We start from the raw sequence: 26,129 nt of genomic DNA, 5'->3' as shown, positions 1-26,129 counted from the left end.
TCCTACTACGCGCTGCGCCGCGAATCGCCCATCGCGGATAGCAAATCCAGTCCATTCTCGGCTCGGTCATGCACAAAACGCCGTCCGCATTCAACTCGCAAACCACGCGCACCATCCTCCTCCTCAACCAAGAGCACGAGAAACTCTGGAACATCACCAAGGACGTGTTGTTGGGGCTCATCGGGCCCGAGGCATTCAAGAAAACCGGGCCGAAGCTGGACGGCTTCAAGGCCGCGTACGGCACCGTCCTGTTCTATGAAGATCAGCCTGTGGTGGAGGACCTGAAGGCGAAGTTCCCCCTCTATGCGGACAACTTTGAGCCCTGGTCCGAGCATACTAGTGGGATGCATCAGTTGATGGCGTGGGTTGCGTTGGAGGAGGAGGGGTTCGGTGCCAACCTGCAGCATTATAATCCTATCATCGATGAGAAGGTCGCGGCCAACTGGAATGTGCCGGCGAGTTGGAAGATGAGGGCCCAGCTTGTGTTTGGTGTTCCGGATGAAGGCAGGCCGGCGGAGAAAGAGAAGATGCCGCTGGGCGAGTTGATGAAGGTTTATGGGGCTAAGATTTGAGCGATCTGTTTGAGATGTTATAGACATGTAGCACAGCGATTAGAGATTGCGCATTCGATAGAGAATCATATGTGATGATGATCAGATCTTTCTACTTTCAACCCAGACCCTTCTGCGCTGTGAGACCTGTCACTATGATAGTTAATACCTCTACTTGAGCAGTATGAAGGCCAACGCACCGATCAAGCGCCCCCTCCACCAAGTGCACCGAGAGCCCCCAATGCTCCCGACTTTTTCACGGCACCAAAATCCATTCCTGCATACGCCGAGGGCGGCATCCAGGCCGCTAGTTCTGTCCAACAGTTAAACACAAAAAGGACCATGAGGGCGTTATAAGACCATGGAGCTAACGCTCACTCACCATCCGCTTTAGCCTTGCTACTCTCCGCAGTCTCATACCACGTCCTCAACACCCATAATGCAACCAACGCATCCCTCATATCCTGCTCCATAGATGCCGTAACAGCCAACTTCCCTCCATCGCCCTTCCCCCCCTCAAACGCCACCTCCCTACCCCGAGCATCAGTCCACCGATACCCACCCCCGGTCCACTTCATCTTGGCCGTAAACAGAGTAGTCTCAACATCCTCACAAAACAACGGCTTATCGTCCATACTCTTCCCGGCACTCAGAAGCGCCCGAAACTCCGCCTTCTGAAACCGCGACTTACTCACCTCAAAGCGGATATTACCCAACGATCCAAGGGAGACGGCAGTGATATAATATGCGGGGACATCTTTCCGGTACCGCGCATGCGCCGGATGAGCAAGATAGAATATAAGCTTCTTCTGTGGTTCCGGGGACTTGCTTCCCGATTCTGAGGGCGCGTCTGTTTCTATTCGTTCGAACTTTACGGATGTGAACTTTTGGGGGAGAGATGCTATGTCTCGTGATATCTCGTAAAGGGGTGTTGAGGGGGCGGCCTCGGTGTGGATGAGTTTGCTTGATAGGATGAGGGTAGTTGGAGGTAGGGTTTCTTCTCCGAGGGTGGTTGATGTTAAGGAGTATGGAGGGGACGGGTCTGAAGTCGAGTCCATTCTTTCAGGGTTCGATTTGTGGAAGTGAAGAAGTAGTGTGCTAATCGATGTTGAATATTGCGAGAATTTCACCGCGTGGCTACGCTCAAAAGATTTGGGAAGTCTAAAATACATTCTATAGCCAGATGGTATACTGAGTGTCATGAAGGTTGGACGTTGGAACATGACGTAGTCATATGGGGTGGCTGTGAGGTGATCTGCGAGAACCCTAACTTGGGGAAAGCATGTATGGACGAGAAGGATCGATCTCAGGCCGGTGTTGGTTCCTTCGTGGCAATGCACGACTGCCAAGACGCCGTTTGTTGTTAGACTCTCGTGTTTGGGTTGGGGCCCGTATTTGTAGTATGGTGTTATGGTGTTGGCGCAGTTTGGTGGAGTCAGTTTGAACGGCGCTTCATTCGATTATAGATCTTGGTGGTGATTAGTGAGGCCCACTATATGGTAGCTGCTGGCGACAGCTTCATGTTGTAGCAGGGGCGGTTCGATACATTAATGTATAAATTCATCGTTGTTAGTTGATCTATCACATATGTACAACAACCAGTGAAAGCATGCTCTAGAATACAAATCGTAAATCATACAGGCTCATCGCGTAGCTCAGTGGCCATCGTATAGGACCGGTCTAAAGACGCTTCCGTCTTCGCCAACGGACTCAAAACCTTCGATGGATGGAAAAAGCTCATCCCCACCATTGTGATGAACATCAGTGCCGAATCAAACACGTACATGAATACCTCATGGCTAATTAGGTACCCATCGTTGCCCTGCGCATACTCGATCAAGCGGAAGATCGACCGAATGAGGATCAGAACACTGGCGCTGTATAAGCCAAAGATAACAGTCTCCCAGGTAGCGTCGCGCCAATTGCGAGGAAAGATGGAACTCCCAACCGATCTGGACGTCGGATTCTTGTGAATGCGGTAATGGAAGAGGGTCGCCACAATGATGAAGACGCTGAAAAACACCAGTTGTACACATAAACCCGCGATGGTGATGTTCTCACCAGTGTTCATCCCACTGATGGTGCCGCTTGCCATGATTCCGGCGCCTTAAATATCGTGAGCATTACAGGAAAATGGATGGTGGAAACGCGGGGACTGTTCTATACCTGTCCCTTGTGCGAGGAATGAGATCACATCACCGGCGACGAAGATTGTCGTTAGCCATTTAGTAGATACCGGACTTAAATGCTCTGCGTCGAGATATCTGATGAGGCGGCCCAGAGTCATGTATATAGAGGCAGCGTAAAGAGGGGGCGCGAGAAGAATCAGAGTATTCCCCACGGCATATATGGGTACGGATTCCTTGTCAAAATGCGATAGCACGCGACAGATATACCCTATTATCTGGACTGGTCTTTGTTAGTCCCACGTTCTAAGGTTAACTTGGTGGATTTCCACAGAGAGATCGACTTACAAACCCCACCAGTCACAAATACTAAAAAGTACCAGCATCTTGGACGAACAGTTTGCCAGAGATGATAGGCGGTTGTTAGGCCAAATAGAACAATGAAGAGTACCGCCGCAACGAGTGATGGTGTATAGCGGTACAGTTTAAAGTCGATTCCACCATCGTCGTTACCACTCATGTTGACTGATATCACATGTAATGGTGAACCACAACGGGAAGGATAGAATAGATTGCACTAAGTTGAGGCTTCCATCTTTCCTTTTAGCGGCCACCTTCATGTTTTAAAGGGGATCTCGAATTCGAGTTCGTTATCGTTTCCACCTCCGGATCCGCTCGGTATAAGTCTCCACTCGCGCGCCCAGGGGCTTACTGGTAAAGATTGAAGCCCCTAGAGTGGCCAAGCCTGGTCACAGTAACGGCTATCTATTGAGATAAAGTAAATAGTCCGAGTGCTTCGGCGTACACTTATAGGAATAATAACCTATATATGTGCCATAGTGGGAAGTCGTTCAGGTTGGATGACAATTCAACTTGCCCGCTCGGTGGGTTGATAACAGGGGCCCTACTGGCGTTCAAAAGTACATCGTGGTGATCTATACCAATATGAACTGCACTCAGCTATTGATCTACAGCTCTTATCCGAGCTCTCTTGAATCTGACAGCGAATCTGCTATGGAAACGCAATCTACGTTGACCTTGGGTTGCTCCACGTTTCTGTTACCAAGATGCATAGTTGAGATCCACCACTCAAGGGAAGTTTTTAATGAAATGTGGATCATCTCGGTCCAGGCGGCCAATTAAATCCGCATAGCCCCGGATTCGACTCGGTGTTCGTTTTCGCTATCGTATTACTTCAATACGCCACACCTCGAACAGATACTGCTCGCGATCCCCATATCTGGGCCTACAGAGATCTTATTTCGGTTTTAACGAATAACGAAGACCTCGGTGCATCGCTGATACTCCAGACGGAACATGCCGCCCCGGAGATCACACAAGAAGTCTCGCAACGGCTGCGACCAATGCAAAAGACGGAGAGTGAAGGCGAGTACCCCGATTTGACAGCGGCATTGCCGGTCTATTTTATGTCTCCCTTATTAATAGTCTCCAGTGCGATGAAGCCGATCCATGTTTAAATTGTACCCGTCGCAGTCTTTCGTGCAGCTATCAGCATCGAATCGGTACCCCACAGCCTGAACCCAAGACGAAACATGCTGAACGACTCGTTGCATGCACCCCAGCTCCCGGCACATCTCTTGCCAAGATATCTGCACGGACCGATGCCGCCTTAAGCGTCTTTCAGCGCAATTTAACAGATACCGCATACTTCGGGCGCGAGTGGAACGGTCAAGACCCCGAATTGATGCACCATTACTGCACCTCCACATGTACCACCTTATCAGATCGAGAAGATATCCACCACGTGTGGAGAATCGAGGTTCCGAAAATCGCTTATTCCTATGAGTTTCTCATGCACGGCATCCTGTCGTTATCCGCACTCCATCTGTCATATGTCAAGCCCGAAAAACATAGTCATTACCTCACCAGCTCCACTTTCCACATGGCCCTAGGACTCCAAACTTTCCGAACTATACTTCGCAAGCCAACCGCGGAGAATTGCTTTGCCCTCTTCGCATTCTCGAGCGTCATCATGGTCTGGATATGTGGTGTCCCGACAGACTCGAAGGATGCACAGCCCTTGAGCAGCGTGATTGAGATGTTTAATCTCTCCCGTGGTATAACTTCCCTCCTTGAGTTTTTTCCCTTAATTCAGAAGTCTTGTCTTGGGCCACTGTTCTCTCAAGACTGGAGCGAGAAAGTGTATGTGACCTCTTTCCCTTTCATGTCATCGTGGCTTTGTCTTTCCAACTAATTTGCTTTCATAGGGACACACCACTCCGTCTCTTCCATGGCCTTAATGACCAAATCAATAGACTCAGGTATCGGCTCACAGTCGAAGTACTTGAAGAAGAGGAGAGATCAATCCTAGAGCATGCCATCATTGAGCTGAAGAAAGCCTGCCAACGTATTGAACGCGCCCACAGCCCTTCCGCCTGCGGTCTGATTTTCATTTGGCCGATTACAGTCCGCAACGGGTTTGTTAGCTTGATTGAGAAAAGGCAGCCTTTTGCCCTTGTATTGCTTGCTTGCTACTGCGCACAGCTACATGTGTTCCGGCGTTTTTGGGTTATGGAAAGCCGTGCAGAATCGCTGCTATCCGAGGTCTTGGCGGTTATGCCACCTGGGTACGCAGATCTTTTAGACTGGCCGCGGCAATTCTGTTTGCATGGTCCCGATATGGAGAGATGGTGTGTCCTTCATCCAAGTATGGAAGGAGTGGCTCAATAAACGTTCTCTCATGTCTATATTTGAATTCAATAGATGTCGAAGAATGTCCATGTTCATGACTTTCTCCTGGCTAAACTTGAACTAGCAATTCTTCAAATGGTTAGCCTCGGGGACCAAAAGCTATTCCTGTTCTAATACTGGGAGTATCCATTGTATTGCCCCTGAGTGCTACATGAGGGCACAAAAATCGATGCCTAACAGATGGTCACGTGTCACTATGTTAATGATGCACTAAGCTAGGAATGGTAATCGGAGAGGGGGCTGTAATCGCCCGATTAGGTTAGTGACATAGGCATCCATTCTGACATCCATTCAATGTAGAAGTCCACCCTGAAGCATTGCTCCCTGCGACCAATCTGAAAATGAGAATCTCCATCATCTCGGCGGCTATTACAGCATGCTGTCTATTTATAATAGGATGCGGTACGAGATCTTTACGGTGCTTCCCATAGAAAGCCTTCAACGTCCATAACTAATGAACAGCAGGCATCTTACTCTACAACAACACGCGGGTCCCACCGGAAGCGGTGGACCGGCATGCCTACTGCGCTGACTGCATTAACTATGCAAGCCGCGTAGATGATATGATCCGTCGTGGCAATAATGTCCGGGGAAACAAATCGTTCTTCAAATACGCTTCGGACGTATCGTGTCGGGGCCAGCTGCTGATTAGCAAGCGGTGTCTACGGTATCGCCGGGCGTTCCTTGACAACCCGGATAGGTTTATGTTCGATATTGAAGTTCCATCTCAGGCTTGTATTGCTATCAAAGCTTGCTAGGAGGTTCTGTGTTTCGCCTTTTCGTGTTTCGTCCTCTGTCGTGCTTTGGGTTGAGGCAGTGTTGGCCAATCTGTCACTCCACTGATATTGAGAACTGGATCCCAAGAAGTGGGGGGATGGTCCAAAGTCAAACTCAGGTCGTGAGGCGGGAGTTCCTAAGGAATCACTTGAACGAGATGAAAGCGCGTGGCATCACCTGATGCCACAGTTTGGCTTAGGAACAACGTATTTCTTGATTACGATCACCTTGGGTAATCTAAGTATCACTTGCCTGCACTGTAATTGCAACAAATTACCAATGCAAAGCGACTGACAATACTACGAAAATTATGTACATAAAATATCGACATCAGGCATGTGTATGATTCGGGGCTATCTATGAAACTAGTTTTGCACTGCCACTACATCATGCAGTGTTTAAATTCGACATCATCGCCTGGCAAAGACTCTTTCCAGAAAATACCACCAACAGTGAGGGTAACTATTCGGACTCCGTTAATCTAGGTTCGTACTTGGCTGTATTCATTACGAAAGGTATGGCGGACGATCGAAAGCCTCACTGTTAGGAATGCCTTCGACGGTGCTTAGTATCTGCTTTCACCCGACCTCCATGTAAGCGATGCTCAGCGACCGAGATTTTCTGTTGGGGATACAATGATAGGCAGCCTCTCAGGTCAACATGGCTGGCACGAGGAAGAGTAAATTCTCGGAGTCTGAAGCCGAAGTAAAAATGACACCAATGAAATAACGACGGAATAATATGTTAACCCTAACTTTGTAGTCAGTCCTCCAATGGAGTTGAAAACCGATCTACATGTATTTGTCCAGGCGACAGAATACTAGTATTGTCAGTGAAAGATCTCGGGCAGATGACTCGTCGGTCATGCTGACATATTTACTAGATAATGGTTACAGCTAGATAATGGTTACATAGTGGGGTGCGGTAGTAAAGCTGTATCAATTGTGCTTTCTCAACCCTTCCATTTCTACACATTTCTCTGTTTTCATATTGGCTGAGTTATGGATAGTTGCTGGGCATGCTTGTTGTATTCTTGTTCAGTACAAGAAGTCCAAACCATACTTTGAACCGGTTTGTGCCCGCCTAGTGAACGCCAATAGAAGTCACTAAGTGGCGCTGTGACCACTGTTCCGTGCCGTAAGATAGTCGAGTCAGACCACTTCCGGGTTGTAGAATCATGACGGAAAAGATCAGTGGACGCGGTCACATCCAGTGTGAAGTGGAAAGTTGTCACACCCATTGGTGTTACTTTTGCGAAGACAAATTGGATGAAGATTTTATCCACCCTCATATGAATGGAGCGTATGGCACAATATATGATCAGGACAACGAGCGTTATAATGATATCGACGATCAATGCGTTATTAAATGAAATAAACATTGTTCTTCTGCTAGAGTGACGGCGCTTATAGAGGTAATTTGGATTGATCAGCGAGTTATCCTGAGTTTAGCTATGTATGCAACCCTGGAGAAGCAAAAAAGAAAAGATTATTCGGCGTAACCCGATAGTAAAAGTCATGCCAATGTAATCCAGACAGACTTGACTTATGAATAGTAGCCGGAATAATTATTAAGTAACTTTCTCTCGTTGACAAATACTATCGTCGGATGCAGCCTCGAAATATATCTTCTAGATAGAGTAGGGTCGAGCACAGTATTCGAATCCAACTCGATCCAATTGCTTAGTCTCTCTACACGTTATAGTATATTGTGCTTCCACAAAAACCATAATAGACTTAAAGGTACTATACGAAGAATCTAGTTAGAGCTTTTTGAGCTCGATTGTTGAAGATCGGTGTTCAATTAGCACGGTTTATTATGGTTTGCCAATACTAGAGTACAAGATATCAAAACACATACATGTCGCTGGTAGAGAGTTTTAGCTTGGGTCTCTATGTCTTGTATTTGTGCACTTGCGAGTAAGGACTGACAAAAAAGAGTCCATGGAAAAACAGAGACTATAAACAAATAGCAAAAAGATGTTGACGAGAGTGGGATTTGAACCCACGCCCCTTTCGAGACTGGAACCTTACTCCAGCTGAGAGATTATTAGTTATTTGTTTGAGAATATGAGTATTTCATAGTGGTACTAACCGCCTTAGACCGCTCGGCCATCTCGCCCTGATTGGAATGTTCCTTCCATAACGTAAACTGTAATCCCAGCAGCCCCCAGCATGATGCAATGTCGACCTATCCTACTCCCCCCATAGAATACTCCATTGTACGCTCTACGGAGGCATCTTGCCCGAATTCAAGAGGAATATGTGTTGAGCTCTAATTGATGCCCAGTGGCAAGTGGTCGTGTGGGTGTGCACTGCCTTCACGACCCACTCAAGGTCCGAGGCCAGTCTCTGACGCCACGACTGCAACGAACTGCGGCAAAGGCTCCCACGTGGGCCAGGAAATGCCTCGCATTGTATTTCAGAATGTCGATTGATCATTACACCCCGAGCAATTTCCCTAAAGTGGCAAACCCCCTCGTGAGATCAAAACCACGCCAGTGTCTTCGGGTGTGAAGGTTTCCGCCAAGTCACGCGCCGAGATACCAAGATGGGCTTAGGGTTCTCTTCTCACCGGTGCAGCAACCCTAAACGATATCTCGAACCTCATCCTCAACCAGAAGATCAGGAACGTGCTGGAGAGGGCCTTCTGATTGGGTGTCATCCATCTCCAGTACCATCGGATGGCGTCTCGGCGGCACTTGGCGCCAAGTCCGCTCCTCTGGGCACACTGCGAGCGGAAGATGAGCCCTCGACCAATGTCTGTGAAGCGAGAGCTCACGTTCTCCAGTGTACCAATCAGTATCAGCTGGAGTGCCGAGATGAGATGCAGCAATTCGATACCTTGGCGTGAAGTCTGTCAGCACGTTCTCGCCGAGTGTAGCAATCCTCCCGAGTGCAGTAGAGAAAGGTTCCTACTTAATACTCGTCTTCCCGGAGAACAGTTTTGAGGTGTAGAGATATCCAGTCCTTCAAGCAACATCATATTCCTACCAACCCTTCTCCTCGCCCTCCACATTACCCTTCGGTGTGGTTCGGCACGCCGCCCAACATGATTCCCGCCATTACCGCAAAGTATGACTGGATCTTGGCAATAACCTCGATTGCCTTCGTCTTCAGCGCCTTCGGAAACGGTGCCAATGATGTGGCTAACTCATACGCAACGTCCGTGGCTGCCCGGACTCTGGAGATGTGGCAGGCGGGTATCCTGGCTACCATCACAGAGTTCGTCGGTGCCGTGGCTTTGGGTAGCCGTGTGACCTCGACAATCAAATCTGGCATTATCAGCCCTGATCGCTTCATGGGCAAACCCGGTACCTTCATGTTGGCCATGGGCTGCGCGGAGGTTGGAAGCGCCACCTGGTTGATGGTGGCTACGCACTACGGGTGGCCAGTATCAACCACGCAGACCGTTGTCGGGGCTTTGGTCGGTGTCGGATTCGCTACACAAGCAGAAATTTCCTGGGGATGGAAGAGTGGCAGTGTGTCCCAAATCGCGGCGTCTTGGGGTATCGCCCCGGCTGTTGCTTGCGGCTTCTCGGCTCTGATCTTCGGCACCCTCAAGTATAGCGTGCTGGAGCGTCAGGATTCTTTCAAATGGGGCATGCGTCTCATTCCCCTCTACCTTTCCGTGACCGGAGCTATCCTCGCCCTTTTCATTGTTGTTGAGGCCCCTACTGCCCCCTCACTCGAGGAGTTCGGTGCCGGTAAAGCCGTCGGCATCATCCTCGGCGTCTTCTTTGGCTGTCTCCTCATCTCCTACGTCTTCTTCGTCCCCTACTTCCACCGTCGCCTCGTGAAACAAGACCCCCGCATCCGAGCCTACCACATTCCCCTTGGACCCTGGCTCCTCAAGGATGACTGCCCCCTCTACTGGCCTGGCAAGGGTGACAAGTTCGTCACCAACTACTATGAAGATGCCCATGGCGAAGTCCGCGCCGGCCAGAAGGATAGCGGGAAAGAGAAAGCATCTGATCAAAAAGACACGAACATTTCCGACATCGAGCGCACCGCCGAATCAGCCATGGCTACTCCCCAGATCCAACCGAAAAAGCGCATCCTCGGCCCCCATGAGCGCTTCCTCGAGCCTGTCCAAGACCTCTCCTGGCTCAACCCGACCAAATGGTGGGGCTGGATCAAATTCATTCTCCTCCAGGGTGTCACCCGCGATGTGATCACCCACGACTCTGAGCACCTCCGCGCCGTCCACGCCCGTGCCCACCGGTACGACGACCGCGTCGAGCATCTCTGGACCTACTGCCAAGTTGTCTCCGCCATGATGATGTCCATCGCACACGGCTCCAACGATGTCGCGAACGCCGTGGGACCCTGGGCTGGTTCGTACGCCACTTACCTGTCCGGTGCGGTGAACACCGAATCGGAAACCCCTGTCTGGTTCCTCGTCATTGCTGGTCTGCTCCTGGGTGCCGGATTCTGGTTCTATGGTTACAACGTGATGCGGGCGATGGGTAACAAGATTACCCAGATGTCGCCCACTCGTGGCTTCGCCACTGAGCTCGGAGCCGCCGTGACTGTCCTCTTGGCCTCTAGACTGGGTCTCCCAGTTTCTACCACGCAGTGTCTCACTGGAGCCGCTACCGGTGTCGCTCTCATGAACTTCGACATGGGGGCGATGAACTGGCGCCAGCTTGGATTTATCTTCATTGGCTGGGTTCTGACCCTGCCTTGTGCTGGATTGGTTGCTGGACTCATTTGTCTGATGGCTTTGAATGCCCCACACTTTTAATGGCTTTCTGGATGGATAAAAAGGCGTATCGATGGTATTCTTGTATATAGATTTCGGGTTTGTGCTCTGCATTGCTTTCACGGCTTTTATACCCCCTTTAATCAGATAGAGTTGAATGCTGAAAAATTATTTCCATATATAATAATTGTCTCTCTTTCACTACACCGCATAATTATTTTCCACCCAAAAAGTCTTTGTGCGGCCAACCAGTACCTTGCGGACGCACCTAATAACGATCGACACCAGGAAAAAGCTGATCAAAACTATCCCCAAGGTCAACATCTACAAGGTCCCTACCGAGCTGAGTATAACTTCACAATGAATTCGAAGCAAACCACCCGCTTTCCGAAACCCCACGCCCGCAAACCCTCGTTCTCAACCCCCTCAAAATGAGACCGCACGCCCTCCTCCCCTTCCTCCTCCCTCTAACCACTGCGACACCCAAGCTGCAAGATTTCGATGCCCTCGGCGCTTGGTTCGACGGCGTCAACGCCATAAACACCACCACAAATGGAGCGCACAGTCCGACAAATAAAAGCACCAAGATTGCCATAGTTGGCGCCGGAATCGCAGGCCTCACGACCGCCCTCCTCCTCGATAGCGTCGGAATCCACAATTGGGAAATACTAGAAGCGAGTGACCGCGTGGGAGGACGGTTCCGGACGAAGCTCGTTGGGGGCACGGATGAATGGGCCGAAATGGGGCCCATGCGGCTACCCGTCAGGGTGCGGTATAACGATGGCGAGACGGTGGAATACTCGGACCATGCAATGGTGTTTCAGCTAGCAGAGCTGTTGAATAACATGAATGGCAACGAGAGTCAGTGGAAGATTGATTTTATTCCGTGGATACAGCATCATGAGAATGAGTTGCTGGCACGCGGGACAGGTCGGTTGGCTGATGGGTCTATTCCGACGCGGGGCGAGGTATATGGGAATGAAACTGGATTGGGGACTAAGGATCCTATGGCTACTGCCGAGTATGAGAAGACCAAGAGCAAGATGGAGCAGATATTGAGTACGAAGGAGATGCTGAAGTTCATTCAGAGGGATGTATGGCGGGCCCATCGGTCTGTCATGGATCGTGGACTGGACGAGTGGAGCGAACAGGCGATGATGAAGCATGTGTTTAACGCTAGTGTGAATGTGACCGACGCCATTTGGACAGGTAGTGATTATGATATATTCTGGGACGAAATGCATCATAATTCGAACCTTGGGTTGGATGGGAGTCCTGGTTCCTTGGGGGAGACGGAGTGGGTTTGCATTGATCGTGGATTCAACCGGTTGTCAGATGCGTTTTTGCCGCATGTGAGCGATCGGCTTGTTCTCGACAGGAAGATCCGGAAGCTGGAGACTGTTGATCACCCTGATGGGCGCATGCAGACGCGTTTGTCGTGGTATCCATCTATTGGAAATCGGACGTACGAGAGCAAAACGTATGACTACACGATTATGGCGGTGCCCTTTACCATGACTCGGTTCATGGACTTGCCTACGTTTTCTTCAGTCCTGGGCCGCGCGATCAGCGAAGCTGGGTTGCGGTTTAAGTCTGCCTGTAAGGTGGCTCTGCTCTTCTCGGAGCGCTTCTGGGAAAAAGGCGATAAACCTATTTTCGGGGGCTATTCTACTCCGCCGAGTAATGCTGTTGGGGCGCTGTACTATCCCGTCTATGGATTGAATGAATCCCGCCCAGGTCTGATCATGCATTACCGTGGTGGAGATTGGAGTGATCGGTTCGTCAGTTTCTCAGATGAAGAGCATGTGCAGACTGTGCTGGATGCTGTGGTTTCACTGCATGGGGAACAGGCCCGTGAGCTGTATACTGGTGATTATGAAAGACTCTGCTGGTTGCAGGATGAGCATACTGCTACCTCATGGTGTCGGCCTGATGTCGAGCAACATCGGCTTTATATCCCGGCTTACCACCAGACCGAACATAATACGATCTTCATCGGGGAGCATACGGCTCCGACGCATGCGTGGGTGAGTAGCTCATTACACTCATCTGTAAGGGGTGTTGTGCAGTTGCTGTTGGAGCTGGGACTCGTTGATGAGGCAAAGAAGCTTAATAAGGAATGGATGGGGAGGTGGATTCGGTAGGGGCACTGCGGTAGCTGTATATCGACCTGGATCCGGGAGATGTTGTCATTTACCTCTAGCACCTCTGCTGGCCATAGCAATGACACTTACGGAGCAATAGACAAGTCAAAGGCTATATTCTGATGATCAAAATGTTATTAACGGCGCTATCTATTTTGAGCGTGAGAAAGGAGTGATGTGGGGGTGAAGAAGAGTGGCCTTTGTCTATGGAGGCAGACGAAGGGAATATTCTTGGATCATTTGAACACAACCTAACGATCCATGTGCTCTCTCTCTCTTGTACTATTTTCATCATCGGCCCTTAGTGCTAGAGAAAGAAGAATAGGACTGAGATGAGCCATACCCTCTTTTGATTGTATATCCCATGGACCAGCTTGGTACATCGTCATAAAGGAGAGAGGGCTTCGTTTCCCAGAATTACCTTTCAGATAGTCTAAATACTGCTCATCATATCGGGCAAAAATGTGCCACATCTCGCCTCTGTCCTGTGAGACATTGTATCGACTAATCCTTTATTAGAATCAGCTGCAAGATTACACCATAGACAAGAAACTCACTGAATAGGAAGTTCTTCGGGGTTTGGTGGAACTGCTTTGAGCCATGCCACCATTTGGACACTCTCTTGAATGCAGATCTCTCGCCACATTAAAGACCTAAGAGATGCTTTAACCTCCACAACCGCACGCACATCTCCATTAACCTTGCCCCTAAGGTACCCGTCTGTCCTGGCTATATATTCGCCAGATTTGAATACGGCTTTGAAACCTTTCTGTTTGATGGCTCAGTCATTCGAAAGATATGAAAAGTTGCTTGTGATACCCTTCAAGAAGTTGATTAAGACCGCAATAACAATTTGCTCATCCGGCGCTTTCGGGTACATAATATTCCAGAGTTCCTCAGGCCCCCACGATCGATTTTCCCATGAACCAACACTTTCGAATGAGCTCCCTGTTAGAGATTCTTCAGGGGTCATTTCCATATCGTCATCCAATTCTACCCCATCCACCAACCTACCAGTCGGGTTGGTTTTTGACGTTGTGTATGGGTGCGTTTCTTCGGCTCTTTTCGAGCGGCTGCATTTCGAAACAGGTGATAAAATAATATCATCACGTATCTCGTCGTTCTGAACTTCACAAGCTTCCTCTTGGAATTTCTTGGCCAAGAAAAGATTTCCTTCACCACCTTCTTTCTCGAAACTTTCCAAGAAAGTGTTCCAGGAGGGATAGCCTTTCAGCATAGCTTGAGCTGGTTCCAGCAATCCACTCAATCGATTGTGATAATCTTGACAGAAGGGTAAGGTAGCTTTCCCTGCTGTACGAACATCACAATCTTTTGAATTGCTTTTAGGCGGTCTTGAGAGGCATCCATTGTAGCAGATTGGAGAAAGAAAGATGGATGGATTAGAATTAGAAAAATGACAAGATCGAGGGGGCTTCTTGGAAGAGAAATAATGGGTGGGCAATGTCTATGTTTATAATTTACAAGCTTATAAACTCTACCGAATATCCATGGCAAGTGCGAAGGGCATCACATCATAGGCATCTCGCCGCCTGGCGGTTGCCTCACGAATTCGAATACATCACGTATAAAGCCAGATTTTGAGCTGTGGTTCTGACTCGTTGCTGAGCATTGATTGAATAATAAGTAAGTAGTACAGATGTAATGATATGGAATTTTTATTGTCAATTGCCTTTGGGATCCATTCAAGATTGGGGACAAATTTAATGGCGTAGTTGACCCCCCCGAGACGCTTGATTCAGCAGAAATTAGGGGAGTTTTATCGCTAATAGAGCTAATTTTCTGTATCTCATAATCAGTACAAAAGGATTGGCACAAATCGCACTGTAGAGAAATTGCTCCCGGTTTCAGTTGTAGTTGTTTCCCGATTATGGATACTTGTTTCCATCACGGAAGTTGTATCATGAGCTCTGCCATTACCGGAGATTGAAATGTCAGTTCCCAAGAGTTTTTTGAGATTGGTGAACGCAGCTGTCAATTTATTACGATAACGCAGAAGGTCTTGTACATGTACATGTGATATAGCAGAAAGAACAGCAGCGGCCTCTAAAACTGATTGAAGCGTAGCCATTTTCTAAGTGACAGCGGTCTACTGGGAGAGGAACAACGAGAGGAAACCTAGCTGATAGAGAACAAGCCTGGTCCCAGAAGTGGGATACCCTTGTCAGCTTTCTCTGATAGATCTTGCTTCGTCGGCGGTTATCGAAGGCATGATGGTGGCAGCTAGTACTGGTAGTAAGGTTGGCTTGGCGCAATGATTGGTAGAACTGATAACAACTTTATGCATACGCTGTGGCTAGACCCCAGCCAACTGAAAGACAATGTATATATGACAAGATATATTCAAGTTAAATACGCTGTATATTGCAAATGGTAGACGCAAGAAACAGGCAAAAAGACCAAGGCACCAACCTCACCACCCCTTCAACTACCATGTCCTATCGTACAGCTCGTCCTCTGCCTCCTCGCTCCCCTCCAGCTGACGCATTGCCAGCCTCCTAGAAGCAGATCTCAAAGCGGGATGTCTCGCATCAACAATAGGTCTCACAAACCGCGACACACTACCCTCCCCCTTCCCCTCCTCAGCAACAGGGAACCATGTGTCCCCCAATCCCGTCGGCTTCGAATTAATATAGATATTCTCCCATTTCCCCTTCGGCACAATATAGGTCTCATGATAAATCGCAATATGCGGATGGTCCTTCACGATCTCCGTCCACCACCTCATACCCTCCACATGGAGCGAGCCATGCGCAAACCGATGCAACGCATCGTAATCTCGGAGATAGTAGATTGTCAGAACGTCATTACCCGCAGAATCATCCTGCTTAATCCAGGCCGAGCTGCCGAGGAGGCCGTACTTGACAGGATTAGAGTTCATCTCACGATTCATCGCGATGACTTGTCGATTGAGCTCGGGGAAGCCCGGGGCGAGAAGACCAAGGGGGTGGTTTGAGCGGGCCCCTAGGTGGAAGACCACAATCGACTCAGAGGCGAGTTCCTTTCCGAAGCTGCCGTCAGTATTGGGCGCTTGCGCGGAAAATTTTGTCTGGATGACGCCGCCAATGTAGCGGTTTCGGGTTATATTGGCAGCCATCAGCAAGTGATCGGTTGTACGGTATAGTAGGATTAGCATTGTCGGGATGAGGGCATAGGTGCCGAAGACCATGACGGCCAGGCCTTGTAGAAGTCCGCCCAGAAGAAGCCATGTTGAAAGGGTTAAATTGTCGCGAACTACTACCGATGTCAAGGGCCGGATTCGCGGGGGCTGAAGTATTCCCCGAGAGCCTGTCGACTCTTTTGACACGGTAAACGGTGGTAGCAGAGGACTGAATGCTGTCATTGTAAAAGCCAAATTGTTCTTCGCCTCGAAATATATAAATGTATTTGGTAATTGAAAAGCGAGGGCAAGATTTGAGGACGGCGTGCTGCTTTTAACCTTATTCTTTCGCTCCTTGCAGCACAACAACGAACATGCATATAATATCCGTCGGACTTTAACCAAAACGTAATTTGCCGATATTAAGTACTAAGTTGAATGTAATTGGCTGGCAACACAGCGTTAGGCCTGCCACCACTGAGCCGGACATTGATATAATTGGCCCTATCGTCAACGTCGGGCTCCAGCCCCGTACACTAGTCTCTTGCATGCGAATATTCCATACACACACATATAATCACTGGACATGAATGACCGGTAAATCTGAGGCACATCGTTATGATATCCTTGGGCCCTTGGGAGCACATCCAGCGGGCTAAATGCGCCGCTTGTATAGACTCGCTTCCTCACCGTTGAACCTAGGCTTAATCCTGCTCAATGTCTCGTCTTGGGGAAAATCTTAACCTTTCCATGTCACAAATAACACGAAACTTATTATTGTTGTTGTCGTCCCAAGGCGGTAGGGTACCATAGATGATCAAGTAGTATTTCTCAAGATATTTACATGAACAAAGGGCTTGTCATTTGAGCAGACAGCGCCATCTAGAGTTTGGTTCCCCTCACGTTGCTCTCAAAATATCAGGGGAACAAACGGCTAGAACGTGTGAACAAGCATGTACAGAGGAAGTAGAATTCAGTCCCTGACTACCAAGCCACTTTCCGCCCTCCTTGTCCATTCCATCCAACTCCCATCGTACACCCTTCGTTCCATCTCATGACCGGTCACCTGCAATGAGAGATCCAATGCGGCAGCAGTCACTCCTGAATTGCAAGTCAATATAACCGGCGTACTGGCACTAATACCCGCCTTCTCAAAGAGCTCCTTCAGTTCTGACAGGGGCAAGAAAGCCTTCGACTCTGCGTCCAACATCGCTGCCAACGGAATATTGATCGCAGAAGGCATATGCCCCGATCGGAGAGTGGGATCCGCTTCTTCTTGCATGCCCGAAAACCGACCTGGGATTCTGGCATCTATGATATGATAATTCCCTGGTTGGTGCAAAATTATGTCCCGCAATTCCTCAAATGCGATCACTTGGCTCACAGCTGGTTCGTGAGCAGGGTAAACAGTTTCCGGAAGCAGCGACATCTTTCCTTCTTCAACAGGATACCCTTGTTCCGTATACAGACGGAAATTGTTCAGGACATGTACCGAATTATGTCCGAAGAGGCGACAGGCCCATGCTACGCGTGGTGCGCTGTACATGCCTATCTCCACTGCGTCGTAGACGACCAGGATGTCGTCCGGTTTTATACCCATTGATCCCATGCAGTGGGCGAAGTGACTTGCTGTAGGAAGCATCTGGGGATATGGTGACGCATTGTCTGCTATAACATCCATATCAAAGAGCCTGTTCCTTTCCTTAGTCACGGTATGGTATGTGGGGTGACAACTTGACTTACACCGAACCTGGTATATGCTGTGTCTCGTAGGACGAGCGCAATGCCTCGCGCCCTGCGGCTACCGGAATGATGCGGCGCGTCGTGGACCCTCTAACGTTGTGAAATTCTTCTGGACTCACCAGAATGGAGGAGAAGGGATCGGTAGACATTGTGCGGGGGGTGTCTATGAAGCAATGGCGATGCAATGTATAATGCTACCACAGTACCAGTGCTTAAATCTAGACAAATACTATATTAATCTTCAATTAGAGCGCCCAAGATGATATGAAGTATCCTTGTCGCCTAATCCTAGAAATGCGACTCCTGTTTCCCGGCAGCTGAATCACAATTGAAGATCGCAACCAGGGAACCAATGTGGGATTCATTCCTTATGCATCTGCTTAGTCATTGTGCATGTGATGCATAACTTTCCAACTCAATGCTGAAATTCATGAAATTCTTGGCATTTTGACATTTTGAATTTCAACTTTTTGACATTTCAATCACATTTTGTCACCATTCAACGTGCCGTTTTTTGAATATTTTGCTGGAATACTGGATAAACATGGTCAATTTCACTCAAAATGCCAGTATTGAACGAGATTGATTCATGATGCTGTTGCATTTCATAAATGTCAAATTTGAATTTCACATTTGAATTCCATGACATTTTGAAAATCCCAAATTCTTATCTTATCGTCTCTTTCTTGTCTCCACTGATGGACCATACTACTTGTACTAAATGGGTTTAAAAGAAGATGGTTTGCTTGACCACTCTTGCTTCTCTGGTACTCTTCAGTGCACGGAGATATCAAGCTCCACAGATTGCTTTGATTATCTGTTGTTAGTTCTATATTTGCAGAGCACTGTACCACAAGGTCTCACTCCACGAGGTTTCCTGTCTCTGCGGTAGAACAGAGACGAGGCCTTTCGAATAGTTTGATAAAATAGTGGAATGTTCTTATATACCAAGTTACAGACACATCACACAAGGGAGTCCTTAGCCTTGTTACCCTAGCCAAAAACATTCAACTGGCTGTCCAACATACCCAGTGATATTAGGAAGCCATCCCGGAGCCTGGATATTGTCCACAGGCTCATATAGTTTTCCATTCCATCAGCATGTTACCTACGTGAAAAAAGCACCATTTGGCACAGTTACGGTAAGATATTCAAATCCAATATGTATATCAAATTAGCTCCCGACAAACAGAACAATTCGTGGTGCATACATGTCGCCATTCATCATAGTCACATCACACTCAGGTGCCAAACTGACCTCACTGATTAAGAGTCAAATCCAAAATGATCTTCCCCCTAGCATGTCCCCCATCCAACCTCGCAAAAGCCTCCTCAAAAAGCTCCAAAGGCCAAATACTATCCACAGCTGGCCGACACTTGCCGGCTTCAACAAGCTTCGTAATAGCCTCAAGATGCTCCCTCTTTGGCTCCATCACAAAGAACAAACTCTTAACACGTTTCTCCTTCAACCCCTCTGGTCGAACCTGCTCCGGGGGCTGGAAGATGCTAACCAAAACACCCCCATCCTTCACACACCACCACGCATCCGCCAGCGACTTCCCCCCAACACAATCAACAACTACATCAACCATGCTCCCCGGCTCCTCTGCCCACGCTCGTAAATCTGTCTTGCGATAGTCAATAACCTCACTCGCCCCCAAACCCTTCACAAATCCCACATTTCTCGATCCGCACGTCCCGACAACCGTCGCACCAACCAGCCTCGCAAGCTGGGTAACCCAGATCCCCACTCCCCCAGAAGCAGCAGTAACAAGAACCCTCTTCCCCTTCCACTCGTCACTGTCAAAGGCCCCAATTGCGCTCTGAACGAATAAAGCCTGCCAAGCCGTTTGCGCCGAAAGCGGGACGGCAGTCGACTCCGCCCAGCTGAGGTTCTGCGGTCGATGCGCCAGTTCATCGGTGACGGCGATGGCGTAGTCGCTGGCACAACCGGGTCGGAGATAATTGGTTCGAGCGTAAACCTCGTCTCCGACAGAGAAAGGGGAATTCTCGGGCGATTTGACGACCGTGCCGGCGATGTCGTAGCAGGGGATTTGAGTCCGGGGCTTCGGCGGGGGGAAGTATTTTAGCCAGTTGAGTTCGTTCGCGCAGGGGGACACGCAGTGGACGCGAATCAGGTGCTCATTGTCGTTGAGGTCCTGGATTGGCGTGCCCAGAGTGGTTTGGATGAGACGGGTTTCTTGGATGCTGGGTTGGAGGAGGGCACGCATTGTTTGGGGGAGGGTTGTGGTGGACATTTTCAGTAAAGGTCTTTGGTGGTTAAGTGAATTAGGCAGTAATTAGGTTACGTATTTCTGCAGGTTTGGAGATACTATTTGGAGTTTGGGATGTCTTCGTCTTATGATCTCGTATTTATATCTTGGGTAGATTTCAGGAATAGCCTTTGGATATCCGGCTGTAAGCAGTGAAGGAGGTCATGAGATTGACACCAGAGACGGAGGATGTTCATTTGTCAGAGGATGCTTGGCTTGGAACGATAAATACAGCAGGTATAAGGTAGTTAGTCCTTACGTTTTAACATTCCACGGTATCCCAACGTTCTAGACACGGACAGTGTTGTTCTCGACTCGACGGTGGTTGTTCCCGAATAGCCTATTGAACCTTGTGTTTCGAAAAACACCCGACAATGAAACGCAACTGACTTTCCGTGGCCTTCAGGCTGGCTGGTTGATTGGAAAGAAAAGGCGATTCGCTCTAGAGGATTTAAAAAGAGCCATGGTCTATTATTGGCTTGTTATATTATGCACCTCTGTTCTGGTCCGGCAAGGAGTTAGTCCGTAGGCTGTCTACTTGCTCTTCTATTATCTGGATATTCTGCTATTGTATTATTCTATTATATACTATATTCTATACTACTATTACTTTTCTATGTTCTTTTAATATTTTGAGTATATTCTTTTCTGAATGGGAGGAGGAAAGTCAGGGACCGCCAAAGCCGCTGCCACTTCCAATGCGGGAAGCTATTTTCAGACCACAAGGGGTGAAGAGATACAAAAGACAAAGACTCTGAACAATTCTTAGAAAGAATTATTTGTTTTTGGCTTGTGGTTGGTGGTTAATTCGAATGTGGTTTCAGGACGCTGGGCATAATTGCTGTAAAAGGGCAGAATGAATCGAAAGGCAAGATTTCTTCTTTACGGAATTTCTACAATAAGCGTCGCTAACACGTTGGAACCTTGCAGCGCGATTCCTTTGTAGACACTAGGTGAATAATACTGCCAGCACGGTATCGAATGCCATCCCCTGGCATTCAATCGATCTGGTTTTCCAGAAGGTGACTGCGTCCTCTACGTTTTCCTGGCCTAAGAATGCAGATGAAACTTGCCTCATCTTCGAGGGGTCAGATGCCCACCAGCAGCAAACAGTCGACTATCAACACTTTGGAACGGCAAAGGGGTTTCGACTTGCTCTTGAAGGCCTTTCCCAGGCTGTTGCAGCAGCCCAGAGTGTTGTTAGGTTGATCGTACCACAACTCGACGGTACATTGCGCGACGTATCGGGCGTCGACCTTTGAGCAGGCTACTCGCATTGTACGTGAGAACCACGTCGAGTTCCCGCTCATTATCAAGCCCTTCCTGGTGGGGTTCCAATCCAAAGGCGTATACAGAGTCGAGAATCTGGAAGATATCGAGGCTGGTATGCAAGCCACCGACACGGAGAGACAAGGTCTGGATTCTGATTGAAAAGTACTGCGACGGGCCAGACGTGGATTAGCCTGTGAGTGTGAATACTACTATAGAGTACCTAGTTAATAGTTACTCTGATCCTGGACTAATAACTCCCTGCATTTCCTTCAAGTCCATGACATGTACTTTCGGAACTCGAATTTCCACCATCCGAGACGCCTTGCTCAAAGAGATAGTCGACGTCGAGGAAGCTCTTACACGATACCGATCGCATACCAATAATCTCCAGGACTACCTTCCTTTTCTGCGTTAGATTCCCAGTGCCAAAACAGGGGCTAAGGCTTATAACGAGCGGCAAGGCATTTATATGAATCGTCTTATTGACCAGCTCAAATCAGATATCGCCAACGGGATCGATGTTCCTTGCTCCGTCGGTCAAATCATCAAGGACCCAAACTATGATTTTAACAATGGTACGAGTTGGAATCCTTCCTGTTCGCTCTCTGCACTAGTTTCAAGGGTAGTATGTATATGCTGACCATGAAATCGGTGGAATTAATGTCCCTCAGCATCACTCTTCTATCGGCTGGACTCGGCACAATTCATGCTAATTTGACACAGGGCGTCGCAGTCCTCGCATCTAAGCAAGGGCAGGAGATTCAAGAGGACATGAGGGGCGAGATTCTGGCCCATTACTCCTCGTTTGAAGAAGCCTGGGAGAAGGTAGTCGCCAAAGAAGCCGTCCCCGGTCTACAGAGTCTTTTACAGGAGATCCTTCGCTACTTCAGCGTCGTCCCCATGGGCTTTCCCCGAACCAACATCACGCCGGTGATCTTGGACAACGGAATTTCCATCCCGGAAAACACTTGGTTCTATATGAACTCCAAATCGGCAAACTTCGATCCACTTGCCTTCCCTGAGCCTGACAACTTCATTCCGCCACGATTTGTGGACAAAGAGGAAAGGGAGCCCCAGACCTGCCGTGCCAGCGGCCCCGCCGATGAGACATTTTGGCTACGGGGTGGGGACTCGAGCGTGTGTGGGTTACCATCTTGCCAATCGCCTCATGTACGGCATTCTCGGTCGCCTCATTCTGGGTTGGAAGATTCACGCCCCGGGCCCCGTTGATATCCATCATGACACGTACAATGCTTGTCCCAGCTCGCTTGTTGCAGTACCTAAGGACTTCCTGTAAGTTTATATATCTTCCCACAGACATAAATAGGGTAGGATGGGAATTGCAGCTAAAACATCCTCCACAGATGTTCTTTTTTCCCTCGCAGCGAGATGGCAGCGGAGGTTGGGAATTAACGAAGCAGGGAAAAACGGCAGAAGTTTCGATTGGAAAGTAAACGCTGCTAGTAGAAAGAGTTGGTTGAAATTGAAATTGAAAGATGGACCCGCGAAGTAATCATTTTGCTCCCCAAAGTGAAACAGTTCTACCGTCCATCCTTGTAAAGTCTGCAAGGAACCAATTCCAGGTCAGTCATGCTTTTGTAAGGACGCTCTATCTCAGGCTAGTTCGTTTCTTTTCAGATGCGTTCTAGAATAAAAAGTTGAAACTAGAATTGTTTTGGAATTAGGCTCCGGGCCCCCTTGCGAAGAAGCATGTTCGCGACTGAGACACCAAGTTGCTCTGCTTCTTCGTCGCACTGGACAGTAGCCGCATCCTCAGCAACAATCTCCGACGTTCCTTCTATATGCAGCACCATGGCGTGCAAGCTAAGGTGGCCGCCGCTACCATCACGGCCTCGTTCTGTGCCCTCTGTGAATCTGTTTTCTTCTTTCAGGGGCTCCATAGAAGACCGCACGCCGATTGGTGACGAGCATCCTCCCTGGAGACTTCGAAGCATCGCTCTCTCTGCCAACCCGCGCCATCTCGACGGCTTGTGGTCGACATGGCGGACCAGCTCGAGTATGTCCGGACGGTCCGTGCTGATCTCGACCCCGAGGGCGCCCTGACCTACTGCATAAGGGAATATACTAGTATCAAGTCGATGCGTGATCCGATGATTGAGTCCCAAACGTAACAGTCCTGCGGTCGCCAAGAGAATGCATGAAAACGGGGAAGAAGGCGCGTCAAGCTTAGCAAGGCGAGTATCTCTAATATATACAATGGTGCCATATTAGGATCAAGCTTTTTGCGCTGACAGTGATTGCGTTGCGTAGTAGCAAGAAACGGTGGAGAAAAAGATACGTGTCACTTACACGTTGCCGCGACATTCTACCACCTCCAAATGAGGCCAATTCCGCCGAACTAGAGCTTTCCTCCTGGAAGAGCTGGTTCCCACTATGGAACCAGGTGGTAATTGATCGATGGATGTGAACTTCAAATCGGGCCGTACACAAACAGCATCGGAACAGTCCTCACGCTCGGGGACCGCTCCCAGAAGACAATGCGGTGGTAGCGTAGTCGGCATGTCCTTTAAACTGTGGACCAGACAGTGGACCTTGCCGGCCACCAAGTCCAATTCCAGGTCATTTGTCCATAGGCTTTTACCAATATCTGAGCCACCTGTCAGCTTGGAAAGGACCGCAAAGGATGTCTGTTTATCGGCATCGCCAACGACACTGCCTGTGGCAATCCGAAAGTTGGGAGAGGGGTCGAGCGTGTGGCCCAGCTTAAATATGATCGAACGAGTTTGGACAAGGGCGAGCTCCGATTTACGGCAGCCAATAATAACAACCTCTTCTTCGGGCTTATGTTGCGGCGTAGAGCAGCTATTCACGTCCAGGCCCATGGTGGGTGAAGGGTATACGGCGGAGTTTACTGCGCTCTAGCGAGGTAGTTGTTTCATCGCAAGAATGGAAATTTGAACCCCTGCCAGGTGCCGTAGCCGTCTCATCAGGTCAGCAGACTCACCCAGTCAATCACGTCAATTTGATATTCCTTATCACCAACTCCGAGTATCCGTTGATACAATAGCGGGCCGTCGCCATGCCGCCCGTCACCGCCTGCTGTGACAGAGCATGCCACTTCCATATCGGGAAACATCGCTTCCTCCTTGGGGATAGCGCTGTTCCATGCTGTCCCACGCCGTCCCTCGCCGCTTTTAAGATACGTCATCTGCTTCCAATCAGGTACATATGTCTCTGGGAGTCAATCTGGAAAGCGGTGAAACTCGGCCCTCTTCGGTGCAACGACAGTTTATCTCCGTCCACATCCCGGCCCCTCCCGGCTCAACACCATTTTCCCACAGGGGACACTGCACGTGCCAGAGACCTTGACCCATGTTCAAATCCCTCAAGTCCTCATTTAATCATGTTTGAGTACGATCATGTCTTTGGATTGTGAGTTTAAGCTATTAGTGTAAAATAAGGTACAGGGCTTGGTAGAGAACTCCTCTGTACTACACACTAAGTATATATTTAAAACCTTTCCATTTACATCATGCTTTGACCAATCAATGATCTGCACTATATATATTATCATGGTAGGTAATTGCCATCTCTGATCCAACTTCAGCATATTTCGGCCTCGTAGAGCGCTGCCTTGGGTAGATTCGACCTAAACGCCTAGTAGATGAACCCCCTCAAGCTAGGCCACAGAGGTGACGCGGACACGGAGGCTTACTCTATAAATCAATCTGCCGAACCCAGAAGCTCCCATACAATCCCAATACGAACTTCGTTTCCACCGAGCATCTTGTTCAACTGCACATTCTGACCCCACTATCCCCACCGAAACAACCATAAATAACCTCACAACAAACATGACCTCAACAAAAACCCCAAGCCCAATCACGGAGGTAGCTCTCTTTCACTTAAAACCATCAACGGACCGAGCAGCCATTAAAAGGGAGCTATCGTCAGCCGCAAAGGCCCAGGCCTCCTACTCCAAGTACCCTACTTTCCTGTTTACCCAGATTGAAGACCCATCGTACATCTACCTTCTTGGAGGCTGGAGTTCAGTGTCGGCCCACATGGATGATTGGATACCCAGCTCTACAAACCAGTCCTTACTTGCTTCTCTCAAGGAGAAGTTAGATCTTGTGTACATGATTCATATTGAAATTGATCCTACTGAGCTGGGTGTGTTTGGATTGTCTACCGGGAGGTCAGGAGAGGTACCGATAGTTGATTCCCCTGTGATCGCTATCGGGCGTTATTTCCTGCGGACTGGTGAGAAGGAAGCGTTCCTGAACAGGTTCGAAGAGACTAAGACGCACTTGGAGGCGTATATTGCTCCAAGGGCATTGAAAGGTGGAGTTCGGGTGGAACCCAAGGATAGGAAGGCTGATGGTATGGAAAAGGAGGAGTTTGTGCTCTTCAGTGGTTGGGGAGAGGTGAAGGACCATTCTCAATTCGCAAAGTCGGATGGGTTCAAGGAATTTAGTCAGATAAAGGACTTCTTGGAGGGGGCGGACATTAAGCATGTCTCTGTTTGGGAGGACTGATGATATGGTCCTGGTATTGATGAGTGGTATTACGGGGGCCAGTCTCGTGATGCTTTGATCAGTCAACGGGGTTTGTTGCATAAGCTCGGAACGACTGAAAGTCGACCATATAATAGTGCAAGTTACGCCTGCGCTCTGTGCGTTTGAAAAATTATTAAACAACTATATTGCAAATATTAATCAATACAATGACTCGAGTCTGAGTCAGGT

The 26,129-nt window shown here is 48.8% G+C and overlaps 13 protein-coding genes across 13 annotated transcripts; 6 read left to right on the top strand and 7 right to left on the bottom strand.

Annotated features, from left to right (window-relative positions):
* Nucleotides 1-68: 68 nt before the first annotated feature.
* On the top strand, nucleotides 69-572 carry ANOM_000629 (uncharacterized protein; the record flags this gene model as incomplete). The annotated part of the gene is made up of 1 exon (XM_015545887.1): nucleotides 69-572. One exon carries the CDS (start codon nucleotides 69-71, stop codon nucleotides 570-572), a length of 504 nt encoding a protein of 167 aa, XP_015412112.1.
* Nucleotides 573-754: 182 nt separating this feature from the next.
* ANOM_000628 (uncharacterized protein) lies at nucleotides 755-1,609 on the bottom strand (the record flags this gene model as incomplete). The annotated part of the gene is made up of 2 exons (XM_015545886.1): nucleotides 755-864; nucleotides 934-1,609. The coding sequence occupies 2 exons, from the start codon at nucleotides 1,607-1,609 to the stop codon at nucleotides 755-757; spliced, it is 786 nt and encodes a 261-aa protein (XP_015412113.1).
* Nucleotides 1,610-2,184: 575 nt separating this feature from the next.
* Nucleotides 2,185-3,197, bottom strand: ANOM_000627 (RTA1 domain-containing protein; the record flags this gene model as incomplete). Its single annotated transcript, XM_015545885.1, has 3 exons — nucleotides 2,185-2,657; nucleotides 2,718-2,960; nucleotides 3,026-3,197. The coding sequence occupies 3 exons, from the start codon at nucleotides 3,195-3,197 to the stop codon at nucleotides 2,185-2,187; spliced, it is 888 nt and encodes a 295-aa protein (XP_015412089.1).
* Nucleotides 3,198-3,622: 425 nt separating this feature from the next.
* ANOM_000626 (uncharacterized protein) lies at nucleotides 3,623-6,147 on the top strand (the record flags this gene model as incomplete). The annotated part of the gene is made up of 6 exons (XM_015545884.1): nucleotides 3,623-3,735; nucleotides 3,831-4,095; nucleotides 4,131-4,840; nucleotides 4,906-5,345; nucleotides 5,690-5,791; nucleotides 5,855-6,147. 6 exons carry the CDS (start codon nucleotides 3,623-3,625, stop codon nucleotides 6,145-6,147), a joined length of 1,923 nt encoding a protein of 640 aa, XP_015412090.1.
* Nucleotides 6,148-9,217: 3,070 nt separating this feature from the next.
* ANOM_000625 (inorganic phosphate transporter) lies at nucleotides 9,218-10,912 on the top strand (the record flags this gene model as incomplete). Its single annotated transcript, XM_015545883.1, has 1 exon — nucleotides 9,218-10,912. One exon carries the CDS (start codon nucleotides 9,218-9,220, stop codon nucleotides 10,910-10,912), a length of 1,695 nt encoding a protein of 564 aa, XP_015412126.1.
* A 389-nt stretch (nucleotides 10,913-11,301) lies between these two features.
* Nucleotides 11,302-13,014, top strand: ANOM_000624 (flavin monoamine oxidase family protein; the record flags this gene model as incomplete). The annotated part of the gene is made up of 1 exon (XM_015545882.1): nucleotides 11,302-13,014. The coding sequence occupies one exon, from the start codon at nucleotides 11,302-11,304 to the stop codon at nucleotides 13,012-13,014; it is 1,713 nt and encodes a 570-aa protein (XP_015412127.1).
* Nucleotides 13,015-13,265: 251 nt separating this feature from the next.
* ANOM_000623 (uncharacterized protein) lies at nucleotides 13,266-14,251 on the bottom strand (the record flags this gene model as incomplete). Its single annotated transcript, XM_015545881.1, has 3 exons — nucleotides 13,266-13,518; nucleotides 13,572-13,779; nucleotides 13,834-14,251. The coding sequence occupies 3 exons, from the start codon at nucleotides 14,249-14,251 to the stop codon at nucleotides 13,266-13,268; spliced, it is 879 nt and encodes a 292-aa protein (XP_015412085.1).
* Nucleotides 14,252-15,460: 1,209 nt separating this feature from the next.
* On the bottom strand, nucleotides 15,461-16,375 carry fmaE (monooxygenase fmaE; the record flags this gene model as incomplete). The annotated part of the gene is made up of 1 exon (XM_015545880.1): nucleotides 15,461-16,375. One exon carries the CDS (start codon nucleotides 16,373-16,375, stop codon nucleotides 15,461-15,463), a length of 915 nt encoding a protein of 304 aa, XP_015412086.1.
* Nucleotides 16,376-17,105: 730 nt separating this feature from the next.
* On the bottom strand, nucleotides 17,106-18,024 carry ANOM_000621 (sulfurtransferase; the record flags this gene model as incomplete). Its single annotated transcript, XM_015545879.1, has 2 exons — nucleotides 17,106-17,823; nucleotides 17,876-18,024. 2 exons carry the CDS (start codon nucleotides 18,022-18,024, stop codon nucleotides 17,106-17,108), a joined length of 867 nt encoding a protein of 288 aa, XP_015412087.1.
* A 1,110-nt stretch (nucleotides 18,025-19,134) lies between these two features.
* On the bottom strand, nucleotides 19,135-20,133 carry ANOM_000620 (NADP-dependent oxidoreductase; the record flags this gene model as incomplete). Its single annotated transcript, XM_015545878.1, has 1 exon — nucleotides 19,135-20,133. The coding sequence occupies one exon, from the start codon at nucleotides 20,131-20,133 to the stop codon at nucleotides 19,135-19,137; it is 999 nt and encodes a 332-aa protein (XP_015412088.1).
* A 1,756-nt stretch (nucleotides 20,134-21,889) lies between these two features.
* ANOM_000619 (uncharacterized protein) lies at nucleotides 21,890-22,650 on the top strand (the record flags this gene model as incomplete). The annotated part of the gene is made up of 2 exons (XM_015545877.1): nucleotides 21,890-21,952; nucleotides 22,003-22,650. 2 exons carry the CDS (start codon nucleotides 21,890-21,892, stop codon nucleotides 22,648-22,650), a joined length of 711 nt encoding a protein of 236 aa, XP_015412068.1.
* Nucleotides 22,651-23,084: 434 nt separating this feature from the next.
* On the bottom strand, nucleotides 23,085-24,263 carry ANOM_000618 (porphobilinogen deaminase; the record flags this gene model as incomplete). Its single annotated transcript, XM_015545876.1, has 2 exons — nucleotides 23,085-23,625; nucleotides 23,731-24,263. 2 exons carry the CDS (start codon nucleotides 24,261-24,263, stop codon nucleotides 23,085-23,087), a joined length of 1,074 nt encoding a protein of 357 aa, XP_015412067.1.
* A 972-nt stretch (nucleotides 24,264-25,235) lies between these two features.
* Nucleotides 25,236-25,919, top strand: ANOM_000617 (uncharacterized protein; the record flags this gene model as incomplete). The annotated part of the gene is made up of 1 exon (XM_015545875.1): nucleotides 25,236-25,919. One exon carries the CDS (start codon nucleotides 25,236-25,238, stop codon nucleotides 25,917-25,919), a length of 684 nt encoding a protein of 227 aa, XP_015412064.1.
* Nucleotides 25,920-26,129: the final 210 nt, after the last annotated feature.

The sequence above is a fragment of the Aspergillus nomiae genome (genome assembly GCF_001204775.2).
Source record: "Aspergillus nomiae NRRL 13137 chromosome Unknown contig00005, whole genome shotgun sequence".
Taxonomy (NCBI): domain Eukaryota; kingdom Fungi; phylum Ascomycota; class Eurotiomycetes; order Eurotiales; family Aspergillaceae; genus Aspergillus; species Aspergillus nomiae.
The sequence above is the reverse complement of the archived record's forward strand: the minus strand, read 5'-3'. Positions and strand labels throughout refer to the sequence as shown.